This window comes from Perna viridis, chromosome 3, assembly GCF_037379345.1.
Source record: "Perna viridis isolate PV_CMFRI_1.1 ecotype Kerala chromosome 3, ASM3737934v1, whole genome shotgun sequence".
In the NCBI taxonomy this organism is placed as follows: domain Eukaryota; kingdom Metazoa; phylum Mollusca; class Bivalvia; order Mytilida; family Mytilidae; genus Perna; species Perna viridis.
Genome location: NC_142447.1, coordinates 3,522,807 through 3,538,518, shown reverse-complemented (window position 1 = coordinate 3,538,518; position 15,712 = coordinate 3,522,807). Strand labels below are relative to the sequence as shown.

The 15,712-nt window shown below is 31.7% G+C and overlaps 1 protein-coding gene across 1 annotated transcript in view; it reads left to right on the top strand.

The window, feature by feature from the left end:
* Positions 1-32: 32 nt before the first annotated feature.
* The window catches only part of LOC148620689 (ADAM 17-like protease), a 28,706-nt gene continuing 13,026 nt past the window's right edge, over positions 33-15,712 (top strand). Inside the window, exons 1-16 of the mRNA XM_088574385.1 lie at positions 33-144; positions 1,176-1,305; positions 1,896-2,026; positions 2,529-2,617; positions 2,966-3,066; positions 3,699-3,787; positions 5,134-5,267; positions 6,479-6,565; positions 7,443-7,529; positions 8,290-8,428; positions 9,110-9,223; positions 10,909-11,027; positions 11,410-11,479; positions 11,729-11,858; positions 14,112-14,213; positions 15,174-15,233. Coding sequence (XP_088430511.1) covers positions 78-144; positions 1,176-1,305; positions 1,896-2,026; positions 2,529-2,617; positions 2,966-3,066; positions 3,699-3,787; positions 5,134-5,267; positions 6,479-6,565; positions 7,443-7,529; positions 8,290-8,428; positions 9,110-9,223; positions 10,909-11,027; positions 11,410-11,479; positions 11,729-11,858; positions 14,112-14,213; positions 15,174-15,233 — 1,649 coding nt within the window. The 5' untranslated portion in view covers positions 33-77. The remainder of the gene's footprint in view (positions 145-1,175; positions 1,306-1,895; positions 2,027-2,528; positions 2,618-2,965; positions 3,067-3,698; positions 3,788-5,133; positions 5,268-6,478; positions 6,566-7,442; positions 7,530-8,289; positions 8,429-9,109; positions 9,224-10,908; positions 11,028-11,409; positions 11,480-11,728; positions 11,859-14,111; positions 14,214-15,173; positions 15,234-15,712) is intronic.

The window sequence follows — 15,712 nt, the reverse complement described above, 5'->3', positions numbered from 1 at the left end:
CAGGTGAAGCGTCAAATTGACATTGATTTTGACTGGTTGAAAAAGCTCTTTCTTTGGTACCAGATTTGTCAGTAATTATGGAACTTTCAGTTTTAAATATCTTTAGATTTTGCCTAATATTTTGCAGTTTAAGTGTTATTGCAGGTAATAATAACTAATATTCAGTTCATTTAATCTTAAGGTACATTATCTTATGTTCTTTATCCCAATTTTCTTGTGTAAAAATCCGTTTGTAGGAAGTTATTATGACAATGAATAAGCCTAACAAAACAAAGTGAAAGTAGGTCTTATATAGTACCTGGAATTGATATAATATGGATATATATGTCTGTGTCTTTCATTTTCCTAATTAATGTTGAAAGCTTTAACACACTGAAAAAATAATTAATGTAACCTAGATTTGAGCAGTAATCAAAAGTATATATTCCAAGGTAAAATACTAGATGGGGAAAGTAGAATCACACAACAAGGAACATGAAATAACAATGTTTATAGAAACAAAAGAAAGTGAGCAACCCAAACTGGTTAAAGACTTTTTATATATTTTTGCTCTTTGACTCATTCTTGTGTAGAATGTTCAGTTTTACTGGAAATATCTGTGGGTAGGACTTGTGGTAAATGAAAGGAAAGATGATGCAATATTTATTCAGGAAAATCTGTTTGGCTTTTTTTTTAATTTAATTTTCATCACTTTTATTTTGTGTCTAGTGTTTTGCAATCTGTAAAAGTCCATAACTGTTTACTAATAGTCTGGCAAAGCTGAAAAAAAAAGAAAAATCTGCTACTTTTCTTTACCATGGTTAAAAACTGATGATATTTGTATTTGATTTGCTACCAGTCCCTATTTATTTCATGTGAAATTGTAGTCCCAGGTAATAGTAAAACAAGGTAAATCCTAATTTTTATGAAAATTTTAATACCAAACCAGTCAGAAATCCACTACTAGACCTCTGGCACTGCAGGAAGATGTTCAGTGAACTGATTTTTTTCTCTCATAATGTAAATCCTCTGTAGATCATATTGCAGGCTTTTAAAATCTATCTGGCAGAGGAAAGCACTGTTATATATACAGTACAGCTCACATCACAATCTGGTAAAAAACTGCTGCATGAATAAAACAACCTTAGTAGAGTAAATCATTTATGTACTAGATGCTACTGATTCCTCTATTCCAGATGACGTGTACAGTAACCTTCATTATTTTGAGACTCTGAAAAAAGTTGATATCAACAGACGTGTTAGACGCAGCACTGATCCTCATCCTAGCTCTCATTTACATGAGATATGGTTTACAGCACTAGGAAGGTACATAGTTATTGCAATATTTCAATTTATTTATTGGTAATTTTTATTTCAAATACATGCATAGGTTTATCAGATATGATTTTCTTCTAAATTTTATTTTCAAATGTGGAAATTACTGATTCGTTTCTTATTTTACTGTTTGTTTACTTCAGATTTGTCGAATATTTTTTACTTTTGTTGGTGTCCGAAAATTATGTCTTGCCTATGTACAAATAATGCTAGGATAGTGATTTGGAATGGAGTATTAAAATAATTCTTTGATATGTTACTATATACATGTACATGTAATTGCTCACTAATTATTTTGAAAGTAAAAGAAAAGGATTGTTGGCAAGTTTCCCTTCTGTTCACAGCCTTTCTCTTCTGGAATACAAATCATTGGACTTTCACTTTACCATTAGAGATTAACTTAAATGATGCTGAGAACTTTCTTCAGAACTTTCCAGTTCTATGATATTTTTTATTTTACTTTATGTTGCTTCTGATTTTACCAATTTCAGTATCTTTGCTCCATGTTTAAAGTGATCTGAGTAACAAATTCCATGGCTTATTCTTTAAAGGACCTTCCATTAATTGCATTTATTTTGTAGAAACTTCCATCTTTATGTAAAGCAAAAAAAAGTTGTATCAGATGACTTTGTTGCTACCTTTGTTGGTAGTGATGGAATTAAAGCACCGCTAGATATCGATACATGGAACTTTTATACTGGTACCCTGAAAGGTAAGATTTCAATAGATATGATTAAGGACAAAGAGCCACTGAATGATTTTATGTGAAAGAAGGCTAGGATTAAGGAAGGACCATCCAGAATTCATGGTAAAAAAACCCTTTGGTTCTATTTCAAAATGGGTTTTTAATTTTAATACATAAAAGTAATTATGGTGAACTGAACAAGACCTATGTTTCCCATATTCTGAAATAAACCTGTTATAGAGTTAGATTACAAGTGGTTGGAGGAAAGCTATGATAAACACCCAACACCATTTTATTCAGGCAGCTTTTATAGAGTTGATTTTATGTCTGAATAACATTTGAATAGTTTTACTGTTCAGTTTTTGACATGTTGGGGTTTTTGTGTCACAATGAGGCTTCACAAATTTTTCTTCTATGTCCTAAGTGATTATTTTTGCTAAAGAAGGGTATTACATTTATTTTAAGGTTCTAGAAAGTACATGTGAAATTTTGTAGTTCTTAATGTATATGTTTTTCTCTTATTATTCAGATGACCCCAGCTCTAATGTGCAGCTACACTGGGAAGGCAGTGATTTACATGCTACTATTAATTACCCAGAGGATGTTGTTTATGTTGAGGTAGGGAGATAAAATAATAAATATTACAGTGCATAGTTGCATAAAATTATTATGTTCAGGGAGTAGAGTTTGTCATTTTTTTGATTAAATGGCAATCATTTGATGAACTGCCTAGGAGATTGAACTAGACAGTTTGGTTACCATGGAAGTGAAGAATATTTTTAAATGATATATGTTTAAAGTTTTTCTGACACCCAAACAATGTCAACCAGATCAGAGATTTACATTATTAGAATTGTATTTAAAAAAATGATTATTATTTGCTAGAAATCATGCAATTTTGAAATTGCTTAAAAATTAACATAGGAATACATGTAGACTTGAAATTTTCTTTTTTGTCACTTTCAGCCATCTTGGAGACACATTTCAGGGTCAGACAATCATTCCATGATAGTGTATAAACACTCTGACCTGAAATGGAAACCAGAAGAGTTCTCAGCTGGAAAAAGGTACTTAACAGTGATTTTGCTACACAGGAAATAATGCAACATATATTTTTTATATGTTTTGAAAACACCTGAAAAAATATGTTTATCATGTTTTTTACATGTTCAGGACCACCATGAAAACATATGAAAAACATATCTTACTGAATAACAAAGTAATTTGTGAAAAAACAAGTAAAAAAAAGGCATATGGTGTTTATATGTTTTCAATAGGATTTCAAATTTGAAAAGAGTATGATTTTCATATTATTTTTGAAAGCATATGATTTCATGTGTTTTTATAAGCACAAATACATATTTTTACCATGCTGGTCCTAAACATATGTTTCCTTATGCTTCAAAACATATTAAAACATATGATGCAATTTTTCCTATGTATGGACTGGTTGTAATAAACATTTCTTATGGTACTGAAAATATTTACAAGTTGTAACAGACTTTTACTGCAAAGTATTGTAATATTTCAAAGGTGAAGTGAAAAGAACATTGCAAGTCAGATCAACTGACTCATTTTCTGTCATGATGACTCCATTTTCAATAAAGATTAAAAATTTGCCGGTCCTTTATTTTACTTTTTTTGCCAACTGACAGAATTCAAACCTTTAAGTTTGCTTTTTTATATCTTTTAATTATAGGGAAAGTTTTTGTGAAATGAAAGATTTGCGAAACACCAATAATGAACGATTGGATGATGAAGTTAAATTATTTCATCGGGATGACTCAGGTAAGTTATGATTGGCTCTTTATGTCTCAATGTAATTTTATTTTCATGTCCAGAATTTTCATTTTTAAACCTATGCCCAATTTAATTCCCTTCATCAATAAATATACATAAGTTAAATAAAGTTTTTTGCGTTATTGCATTATTTTTATATTGCTGCTTGGGCATTAAACCCCAGCAATCAATCAATCAATCCTTTTTTTTTATTGTGTAGGAGACCCCTCAACTGATCAGAAATGCCAATTTAGTTTTGAATTTTTTAAGAAAGACCATATTTAAGGTATATTCCTTCTCCCCTATCTGCACTGAGATTTGTACCCCAGTCAGCACACATAATATTTGGATTTTTATGTCTAATCATGGCTTAAAAATTCCAATTTTGTTTTGTTTTTGTTTAAGATTGTTCAAGTGGGCTCAATTAAAGTAAAATAAATTATTTTTGAAACAAATCACAGGGAAATGAATGAGAATTAAACATTTTAAAATGTTAGCATGGACCCCCCACCCTGAATTGTTGATATGTTTGACCTTTTATGAAACACCAGAAACACAATTTAATATACTCTTGATAATCATAGAGTTCCATGAAATAATCCCTTGTTCAAATAATTTTTTTTTTTTTAACCAAGACCTAAAATTGACTTTCCTATGTCCGTATCACCTTGATTTTGTATCCCTGGTATCCACATATCTATACCCCCAAATGTGTGCCTGTACATGATGTTATATCTTTGAAATATCTGGACAATCTAATGAAAAGAATAAAAAATATAGATCATTCATTAATGAGTGGTTTAATAGGAAAGTATTTCTTCTCTCAAGATTGTAAAATTAAGATTTTCAACATGCAAGCTTTACCAAGAAATGATTTAAATCAAAAATGGTTCTCCCATTGAATCTGTTGAAAAATGGTTGGAAAACTCTCGCAGAAATTTAATCATCACCTGATGATTTAAAATTCGCATGAATTAGAATCACCAGCTTAAAGCTTACATCTTATATCTTTGATTGATTCCTTTTTGTTTGTCTTAATTAGTACAGGTTTTACTGGTACATGTGTTTATTTTGAGTTTATCAGTAAAACTGGAAAAAAAAACACAACTCAGGTTAAGGAGGTAGACTTATGGTGACATGACTCTTGAAATCAGTGATTATGTTTGTATCATATTCAATTTTACCAAAGCCTATCAAGCTTTTCATTTGAAACAGAATGAAATCAAACCAAGTTACTTTGATGCTTACTTGAGATTGATGCAAAATGCTGAATATAATCACTGGAATGATTTGTATGAGTTGTGTCCCTTACCCTAAGTCTACCTCCTTATATAATTCTGTTTGTTATTTTTCAGTTTATAGTAGAAAGAAGAGACAGGTCTATCCCCATGTTGGGACACATACAATGTGTAATCTCTTTGTAGTAGCAGATTATTATTTCTTTGAAAATATTGGTAACAAAGATAAAAGAGTCACTGGAGAGTATTTGGTATGTATTGTAGAAGGAACAACTCTGGTGAAATGCAACAAATGCACCATCATATAATCCTTATAAATAGTAGCAAATACTTAGGACTGTTTCAGTAATACATATGAGGGAAGGGGGAAGGTACATTTATTTTTTGTATATGGGTGGATGTTCAGATCATGTGACAAAAATATAAAGTTTAATACTAAACATCTATAGAACTTCTATGGGTGGCTCCCCAGGGTGAAAAAGTGCCTTCACCAGGTACCTCATATATTTAAATGGAACATCCCTTACTGAGATCACCAGGTCTTGAATTCAGTTAAAAACACATTCAAGTAATCTCTGAAGGGCCTCAACATTAAAAGTGATAAAATCCACGGTAGTAGAACAATGACACTTCTTCAAAATAAACTAAAACATCATATATCAGCATAAAGACACATTATAATGACCAAAATTATCACCAGCTTAGAATGGGAGAATATATCTTATAATTTGATTGAATCCTTTTAGTGTCCAATGCAGGTGTTTGCCTTTTACAAATTTATAACTTGAAAATCTAAGAACTTACAGAACTTAAAACATATAGTACAGGTGTATAAGCTAATAGAAATACATTTTAAAAAACCCATTTTGCCTTTGTGCCTTAAGCAGTGTATGCTCCTCACTGAAGGCTAGATTTTACCCTCTTAGATGTATTTAAATGTCAAATTTATTGTAGGCCCTTTTTTCATAATGATTTACCCCATATCTCTACATGTATTTAACACCAGCTAAGCCAATATATATGTGTAATGAATAATATTTATACGATCACAAAAATTATTTTAAGGTGTACAATGGTATCACCCTGTCGCCATCATGGTTGCTGTCATTGGCTTCCGTTAACTTTAGTTTATTTACAATAAATTAAGTAAAACATATCCGATCTTTTTGAAATTTTAACACATTGTTCTGAGGGAATTTTTTTACAGGGTAGGCTTATCTTTAGCTGTTTTGAAATTAAAGGGGTAAAAAATTTTGCTAATAGCCAAAGAAAAAAATCAACTTTTTTATTTTATGACGATTTAAAATTTTGTGCTATAATGTGTCCAAACTATTTGTTGTGTCCATGATGAATTGTAAGTCCCTATGCATAAACTAGTATTGTGTCCTTACTTGCCCAAGTATACAGAGTTCAACATGCTGCACTCCACAAAGCTTTTTGTTATAATTTGTTTCCTATATAGATTGGAATGATAGGCAGGGTGAATGATATTTACACAAAGACAGACTGGGGAGAAGGTGTTAGTGGACTAGGATTCGAAATAAAAGAGGTAATTGCTTTTGCTATAACAAATAATATTTTAGACATTGCCTATGAAGGGTGGAACTATTTGTACTTAAATTACATTTAACTTTTTTCATAATGCATTGTTATATTTATCGGTGATGTCTCAACTAATAGGAATATGCGAGACTTCCTATAACACTAAATGTGCATTTGTGTTGGAAGTTCATAGAATCGTATCGTAACTGCACATGTCACTTCCAAAGAAGATTTTAAGTCATTTCTGTTTAGTCAGAGGATTTACATATGTAGGACATCAATGATACCCCGTCCCAATAAATTGTATGAGACATCATAATGACCATTGGTAGGTTGCTTTTTACACCAAACTTAAAAAAAAAGTTTTCACTTTCAAAACATTTCAAGACAAAAGCTAGTTTATTGGATACTAGATTTCCAGGTATAACTGTGGTCTACTTAGTTTTAATAAGTCTTACTTCTTCACTATAGAACTCTTGGTTGGAGTTCAAATTTAGTCTTAATCAAGTTGATCTGAATGAACCTGTGTGTTACATCTTGTAACATAAAGGTAGACAATTGGGTCATGACCAAATTTAGAGTGTCAACAAATTACACAGGTGTGTAGTACATGTACATGTAGAATGAAATGGGACATATTGCATTTACATATGGAAGAATTTTACCTGGAGGGACATTTGAAAACAGTTGCTAAATTTTGATTGGTGAATGTGTTATAAATATACCACTCTTTTCCAGTTTGCAGTTACAGAAAAAAAAGTTGTAAGCTAAAATGTATCATGGTGTTCATTTAACTTATTTTCTTTTTAGATTGGGCAAAAAAAAAATGTTCCTTGTATTTAAAGTGTGTTATGTGTTCATGGTATTTGATATTTTGGTTGTAGATGTTGATTAATGGACAGTATAATGAAAAACCAGGAGACCATTACAACATGGCAAACAGACCTGCCGATATGGACGCTGTACTTGATGTAATATATATCATGTATTAGAAGTTAATCATGAAAGTTAACATCGAGCAATTATTATAGCATGAGTAATCTAAATATTTTATTGTCTACGGATTTGGCTAGAAGCTTAAGGTTCAAATTGTTGATATGTGGAAATACATTATAAATATGAAGCACCTCTTTAATGGAAGACATACTGCATTTTTAGATGTCTGTCTGTCTATATGGCATACAGCCAAAAAAAGATCATGGCTTTATGAATAAATGATTTAATTTCAGAAGTTACATGCCTTTTGATTGGTTAAAAAAAAAATTTATCATCTCAGATTTTGAAATTTGATTGTGACTTCATCAACCTTTTTAAATGATTTACTCTTTGAATTTTTATATTAAAATTAATTTATAAGGAATGCCTGATATTTTTTCAGTCTATTTGAAGTAACCTCAATGCCTGTGGTTCACACTTGAAAATGATCTGTTACACAGGTTATTTAGTGTGCACCATATGATTGAGATTATTTCTTCATAGACCAAAAAAATATACTGTAAAAGTACTACTGTTTGTGGAATACCAATTTTCGTGGTTTTCGTGGGTAGGCCACTATACAGTGAAATCTTCATAGTCAAACCATTTTCGCACTGAAGGATTTGTTCAGTGAGGAAAATGTTTTGTTTACAAAATACATTGAAACTGATATGCAGGGACTTTAGAAGATACCTGGTTTATGCAGGGCATATACTACTTTGTATTGCATTGTATAAATGTTTTTACATTTTTTAGTGGTTTGGTGACGATTCAAAGAAATTGACCCAGTTTTGTCTGGGTCATCTGTTTACCTATCAAAGGTTCCCTGGAAAGTTAGGCCTGGCATATATAGGATCATGGAGATTCACAGATCCTGGTGGAATATGTTCATTCCGTAAGAATTTTATTGTATCATATGTACAGGGAGAGTTCTTTTGTTGTGGAGTGCAATTAATTATTTTTTCTTATTTTTAACTATGTCTTTTGTTTTTAACCAAGACCTAAAAGTTGACTCTCTTGTATCCATATCACCTTGATTTACATCTAAAAACATTTCTTGTCCCTGGATAACGTTGTGGAGTTCAATTTTTCTTAGTTTGTCATACTGGAAAACAAATATTATCCAACAAGCATAATTCAATTAAAAGCATGAATAGTCAAAATTACATCTGTGTGTGCCAATAAATGACATGTAAATTTTTCCCAACTACAATGACTTGGTACCATGATTTGAAGTAAGTCCACAACTTTAAAATGGAGATTTTGACGATGAATAATTGACCCTTAACCAATGATCCTGAACACTTGATCTAGAGACAATGACCTTGAACCATTGACCTTGTGACAATGGAATCTATAATACAAAAACAAATGCTGAAACCCTGGAAGATAAATATTCTGGTACAGTTTTGTTCAATCCAGAAAAAATATGTATAAATTGAACCATACTAACTGTATCACTAATGGGATAACAAGCAGTATTTTTTTTAAAACATACTGATGATGGTATGATAAAAGTATTCCTCATGCATACAAGAACTTGCTTCAGTCTAATCTATTTCTCTTTGTTAAATAGCTGCCTATGTGAGTGCTGGTAAGAAGATAGCAGTCAACACAGGAGTTAGTACCTTCCAGAACCCTGGTGGTAGTAGAGCTTTGGCTGCTCAGGCTACAATTACAGTATCACACGGTAAGTTATCAGTGAAAGTTTTCCTCATAATATTTTTCCTGGTACTTGTAAGTAAGTTTAATCATATTTAAGATCTTCGACTCACTGAAAATTAGTCTTTGAATTATTTATGATCCAGTCTTTTTCCACAAGTTGATATTTCCATGAAATAAAATAATACCCATTTAGTAGTCCATGAAAGATACAAACACATTACTGTATGCATGCATCAGAAAAATTTGACTTTGTAAAAGATTTTACATCTAAAAAATGCCTGAGCAATTATTTCACCTTCTATTCATAAATGTTATACAAGTAATAGGGGAAAATGATCACCACATAAATCTTAACTGCATATTTCAGGGCTTAAATCATAGACAAAAGCTAATGTGACAATACAGACTATTATTTTTTTTCTTACTCTACTTTGCATCAGTAAGCTTCTTGTTTAAACGACAAGGGCAAAGAACAAAGAGTTCAAACCAGATAGTAACGTGAACACTATGTACAGTGAAGATACAGTGAAACCTGTCTAAACTGAATCCCTTCAGATTTTAATATTTGTTTGGATTAGACAGGTGTTCAGATTACTAAGGTTCAAAATATAGTTAAATCAATGTAAAGGGACCTTATAAAGTGTCTGGTTTAGACAGGTTTTCAGATTATTCAGGAGTTGGTTGAGACAGGTTTTCAGATTATTCAGGAGTTGGTTAAGACAGGTTTTCAGATTATTCAGGAGTTGGTTTAGACAGGTTTTCAGGTTATTCAGGAGTTGGATAAGATAGTTTTCACTGTAGTACTATATACATAAAACAAACAAGAATCAGGCAAGAGAGAAACAACAATCAGCAAGTATGAGATTCCTTGACTAGTGTGGTCAGAGTGGAGACTTATGAATTTAGATATTGAGTTTAACTTGACATAAGTTTGCCTGTAATTGTGTTTATGTATATTTACATGCATATATTTGTTTCTATATTTCATATTCTTCATCTGTGGACCATTTACAGAACTAGGTATGTTTATTTTATCACATTCTACATGTATCTAGAAAAGTCTGGTTACAAAGTTCAGATCTATTTATTTATAATTCACATCCATTGTACTGTATTTTCCCATACTTTACTGTTTTGTATCATTCTGGTAATATTTGTCTAACTTATATACAACTATTTTTTTGTATTTTTATCATAAATGTTACTCTTAAAAAATGAAGGTTGTTTAGGAAGTTTCCCAAAAAACCCACTTGTTGTCTTTTTATTCGTTTGCATGATTTTTATGTAAACATTTACTAAATTAGTGGTATTTTAATGTGGTATATTGGAACCATTTTGTCCGTTATTGTTCAGGCTGTCTTTCATCTGTCCATCAGAATTTTGTTGCAATTATCTCAGCTCCCAATTGATTTCAAATTTGGTGTATAGCTTCATGTTGATAAGGCATATGAAGACAGTGATTTAGGGCTTTCAGATATTGAGTTCTTGTTTTGTTGGACTTTGTCATTTTTCGCTGTATGGAATTAAAGAGAGAAATTTTAGTCACAAAAATCTTAGTTCCCAATGAATGGATTGATTTTAAATTTGATATGTGGCTTTATATAGATGAGTCCTATGTTGTAAGTGATACTGGTTGCTCTCTGATGTCTACTTCAATACAAATGAAAGTATACCTAGCACAACAACATGTGCATCTTTATGTTATTATAGGACATAACTGGGGAAGTGAACATGATCCTGATTCTGATGAATGTGCTCCACCATCTACACAGAATGGCAAATACATCATGTTCTACAGAGCTACCTCAGGATTCGAAGCAAATAACCAGGTCATTATACTTACATCATTAAAACCGCATTGATCAGATCATAATATTTATTAGTTTTGCTATTTATGCCTAATTCACAATTATTTTTCACAATACAGATTGAAAATACTTTTCCCATTCATGAAGTAATAATTGCAATATATATTTTTACATTTTTCCAAAATATATACACAGGAAAAATTTCTCATGTTTTGAAAACACCTAAAAAACATATATTGTTATAAAATATGGAACAGCAAAAAATCATCTACATGTATTTCAGTACTGGTCCTATACATGTTTTTGTATACTTTGAAACATATGAAAACGTTTGAATTTTGCTGAAAGCTAAAGAATACTTTTATTTTATTTTATTTTTTATTTTTTTTTTTTTATTAAATAGGTTTTTTCTCCATGCAGCAAGAGATTCATATTTAAAGTGGTGATGAAGAAAGGATATGATTGCTTTGCTGGTAGGTTGTCTGTGATGTGAATAAACATTTTAGCCAAGAAATTCTTTTGAGTATTGGCAACTGAATTCTATGAATAGAAAACTTTTATTGTCAAATTGTGGAAATGAGCCTCTAATGTTGTATTAAGATGTGATATTTTTGTTTTTGAAAAACTATGTTTCTTTTTCTTTATCATTGTTGACACACACACACACACACACATATATATATATATATATACACATTGACTCACAAGGTTTCTCTTTTTAGAGAAAACAGCAGGTGGCCGTGGTGTCTGTGGTAATGGTCGTTTAGATCCGGGAGAAGATTGTGACGCTGGTTACGAGGGTGACTTCTGTTGTAACAATGACTGTACTCTAAGATCAGGGGCTAAATGCAGGTACTGTAAACATGTTGTATTCAGGGGTTCAGATCTGGGGCTAAATGCAGGTACTATAAACATGTACTCAGTGGTTCAGATCTGGGGCTAAATGCAGGTACTATAAACATGTACTCAGTGGTACAGATCTGGGGCTAAATGCAGGTACTGTTAACATGTACTTAGGGGTTCAGATCAGGGGATAAATGCAGGTACTATAAATATGTACTCAATGGTACAGATCTGGGGCTAAATGCAGGTACTATTAACATGTACTTAGGGGTTCAGATCAGGGGATAAATGCAGGTACTATAAATATACACTCAGGGGTTCAGATCAGGGGCTAAATGAAGGTATTTAAACACTGTTGTACTCAGGGGTTCAGGGCCTGTGCCACAAAACATGAAAAGAAAAAATACTTAAGTGATAGAATATTCTTGACTGTTTGTCATGTCAGGAAATTCCAAGAGCTTTGATTGGAGTTACCATGGATGGTAAGGATATTCTCAGACTTAAGTATTTTTTTACAATTGTTGCAATGGAGTCATATTACTATTTTAGAATGAGAGTCCCATAACCAGTAGAAAATATAAATCAAAGGTCATCTCAGGGCATGATCATTGACCCAGTATTGCTTACTACTGTAAATTGTGATGTTTATATCAATGGGAAAAATTGGTTGACATTATTAAAATCACAGTAACTAAAACTCCAATTTTGTCATTTTTTAACCTGCATAATAATAGATTATTCTTAAAAAATCACAATATGATTAAAACGACATAAACATAATAATTTAGGCACCCAATAATTTCAGTTTATTTCTTGCTGATTTGTCTATGTTTTACTGTCTACACTTATGTAATAAAGAGCTTGATCTGTTGATTCATTTTTGTTGAAATATAGAAAACTGTTATAGTTAAAATAAGTTCATTCATCAGTATCCACAAAAATGTATACTGTATTGTGGCTAATTTTTGTAGGGTGCTTATTATAGTGTATTTTAGCAGTGTTTAAAAACACCAAAATAAATTCCTAAAAATATTTGTTTTGGGCTTCAGTACTCAGTGCACCAATTAGCTTCTGCAAAAATTAGAAATGCCAAATTTTTGTTTGTTTACCATTTTGCCTCAAAATGGCCAAAGTTTACACCCATCATACATTATTGCCAGCACTCCACAGTATTGTAGAACTGCCTGATTTTGGTCTTGTAATCTGATGCTTTGTAACATTTATCACTTTAAAAAATTGTCAAGCATCTGTAAATCTATATATCTAGAAATAGCTCAAGCCAAGGCCTTCAGGATGCAGTAAAAATTTTCTGGAAAAAAATTACCCACAGCATATAGGGTTACCATGGAAACCATGCAAAAATATGCGAAAATTTGCAAAAAAGTTCATAAAATCAGGTTTAAAAATATCAAATTTCCCGCAAAATATCTGAAATTTTTATTTCAATCCCTGAAACTGTTCAAACTTTTCCCTTCAAAAACCCCTTCCTCATATGGGCATCGCCGGTTAGATTTTGAGCTATTTCACTTTGTAATCCACTTATTAAATTTAGCATGGTAAAAAATTGACTTACTTTCACTTTCACAATGAAGTCAAATTGTCATTGAAAAAAAGCCCCTTCAACATTGAATATATATAAAACATTGCAAAATACTTTTAAAAGTCCCCTTTTTTCAGAAAATGTTTTATCAACAATAGATTCTTCATTTTTAAGCACTATAGCAACTATCGGTTTCCATTCATGTCATTTTTCATCCCTAGCCAAAAGTGCGAAACTAAACTAAACTGTGGAGTGCTGGCTATTACAATGTATAGGGAATAAGCCAAAGGCACCATTAAGTCAAGAGTTTTAAGGATGATATATGGTTGACGTAAGACCTGATTTAATCAAGGAATACATGCTAAAAGCATTTTCATTCTGCCATCTTTTCATTTAAAGTTGTCTTACATTTTATTCATGAAAATATGTTTGTATCATATTCAATAGATTGCTGAAATATAAAAGAGCTATCTGTAACACTGTTCTGACATTTGTAGAACTGTAACACTGGCTGTCTGTCAGATAAAGGTCTTTTTGTCTGGCAGAAATTTTCTGACATTTAATTAGATTTCATCAGACGAGTTTCAAAAAAGGATTTGGCATAGATACAACATGTAGTAATAACAGTGTTTTAACTTGAATACCAAAACAACAAAACAGACTTAAATATTGAAGTAATAAGCCCAGTTCTTTTTGCTCACGAAATTTCTCTGTTTTTACAGTAATATGAATTATGCCTGTTGTATGAACTGTAACACGGCCCCAGCAGGAACCAGATGTTATGAACCAGGAGATTTAGATTGCCTTGGTTACAGCAACTGCACGTATCCTTTCTAAATATAGATACAGTGAAATCTGTCTAAACTGAACCAGAATGAACTGGAAACCTGCCTTGATTGAACCAGTCTAAAAGGGGTTTTGGTGTGGACATTTTTTTTAGTAACATGTGGAACTTGTTTTGCTTCTCTATATATTCCCCTGTGGTTGCTATCTCAACAAATTTACATGAGAAGCTTCTTTTTCACATAAAATTTCTGAATTTTTACTGAACATTAGATGAAGTTGGTCAACTCTTTATCTGAACTTAAACGTTTTAAATCCCTCCAGAAGACAGTGTGGCATTACATTATACCTCTGTCCATATGTACACGTATTCACATTACATAGGTCTTTCACTTCAAGTTTTTATGAGCTAATACTATGAAAGCACTCTTGTTCATGGGATACCAATTTTCGTGGTTTTTGTGGCCTAACCACGAAATTTGGTTCCCAATGAAAAGCTGATTTCCATTGATGTGTAAACTGAAAACCTCAAAACCACAAATTCAAGAATCCATGAAATTGTGTTACCTTCCTAATCCACAGAAATTGGTATCTACAAGTACTTTCACAGTAGAAGAGACCTGTGTAAATGAAGTATATAGGTATCACTCAGTCCATACATCCACTTGACTTGTAAGGGCAACTTATACTGAACTATTTGGTTGATTTCAATGAAACTTTATATGTAGGTCAGGCATCTTATTGTAGATGTGTATTTTAAGTAAGATAATTACAGCTTGATGTTGCAAAGGGTAATTTCGAAATTAATGGTTTTAGATGTTGAAATGTGTGTGGGGGGGGGTAATCACTTCTTGAGGAAAGGGAAATAATCCAACTTATGGTTTTACATGTTGCATGTGGGTATATAATTCATTTAGCATTCATCTAAATTGTTTAACATGTGAGGGAATCACTCAGTGAACTTTTTGAAATACAAGAATGTATTTCCTTAACTATGCCAGTGGACACAGTTTCACTTGCCCAGATCCTGTAAAGAAGAGTGGTATCAATTGCCATGATGAGTAAGTACCAATTTACTGTTAAGCATTATACATTTGATATAATTTGATGGTGTTATATGCTTTTGGTTGTATGAGTATGTACATCTATATGGAACAGCTTAATCAATGGAAAGGTTCAAAAGGAATGAGCAAAAATCTGTATCTTAATGAAAGCATTACCAACGTCAGTGTACTGGTACTTTATGGTGGGTGCAAAATTTTGTATTTGAGGCCAAAAGGTATTTGAAAAATTATTGTTTTTAATTTTGTTGGATGATAACTGATGTACCAAGTTCTTAGGTCATTAGATAATATTTTGCTGAATTTCTTTTTGCGTTTTTAGCCAAATACCATATTGTGGAATTTGATTTTTGGGGTTGGCTGCTACCACTTACTGTAAGTATTTTGACAATGTGGATATAATACTTAATGTGTATCTACAACATGTAGTTGTGATGCAAGGGTATCACTACAAAGGCATGATTATTTCACATGATTTT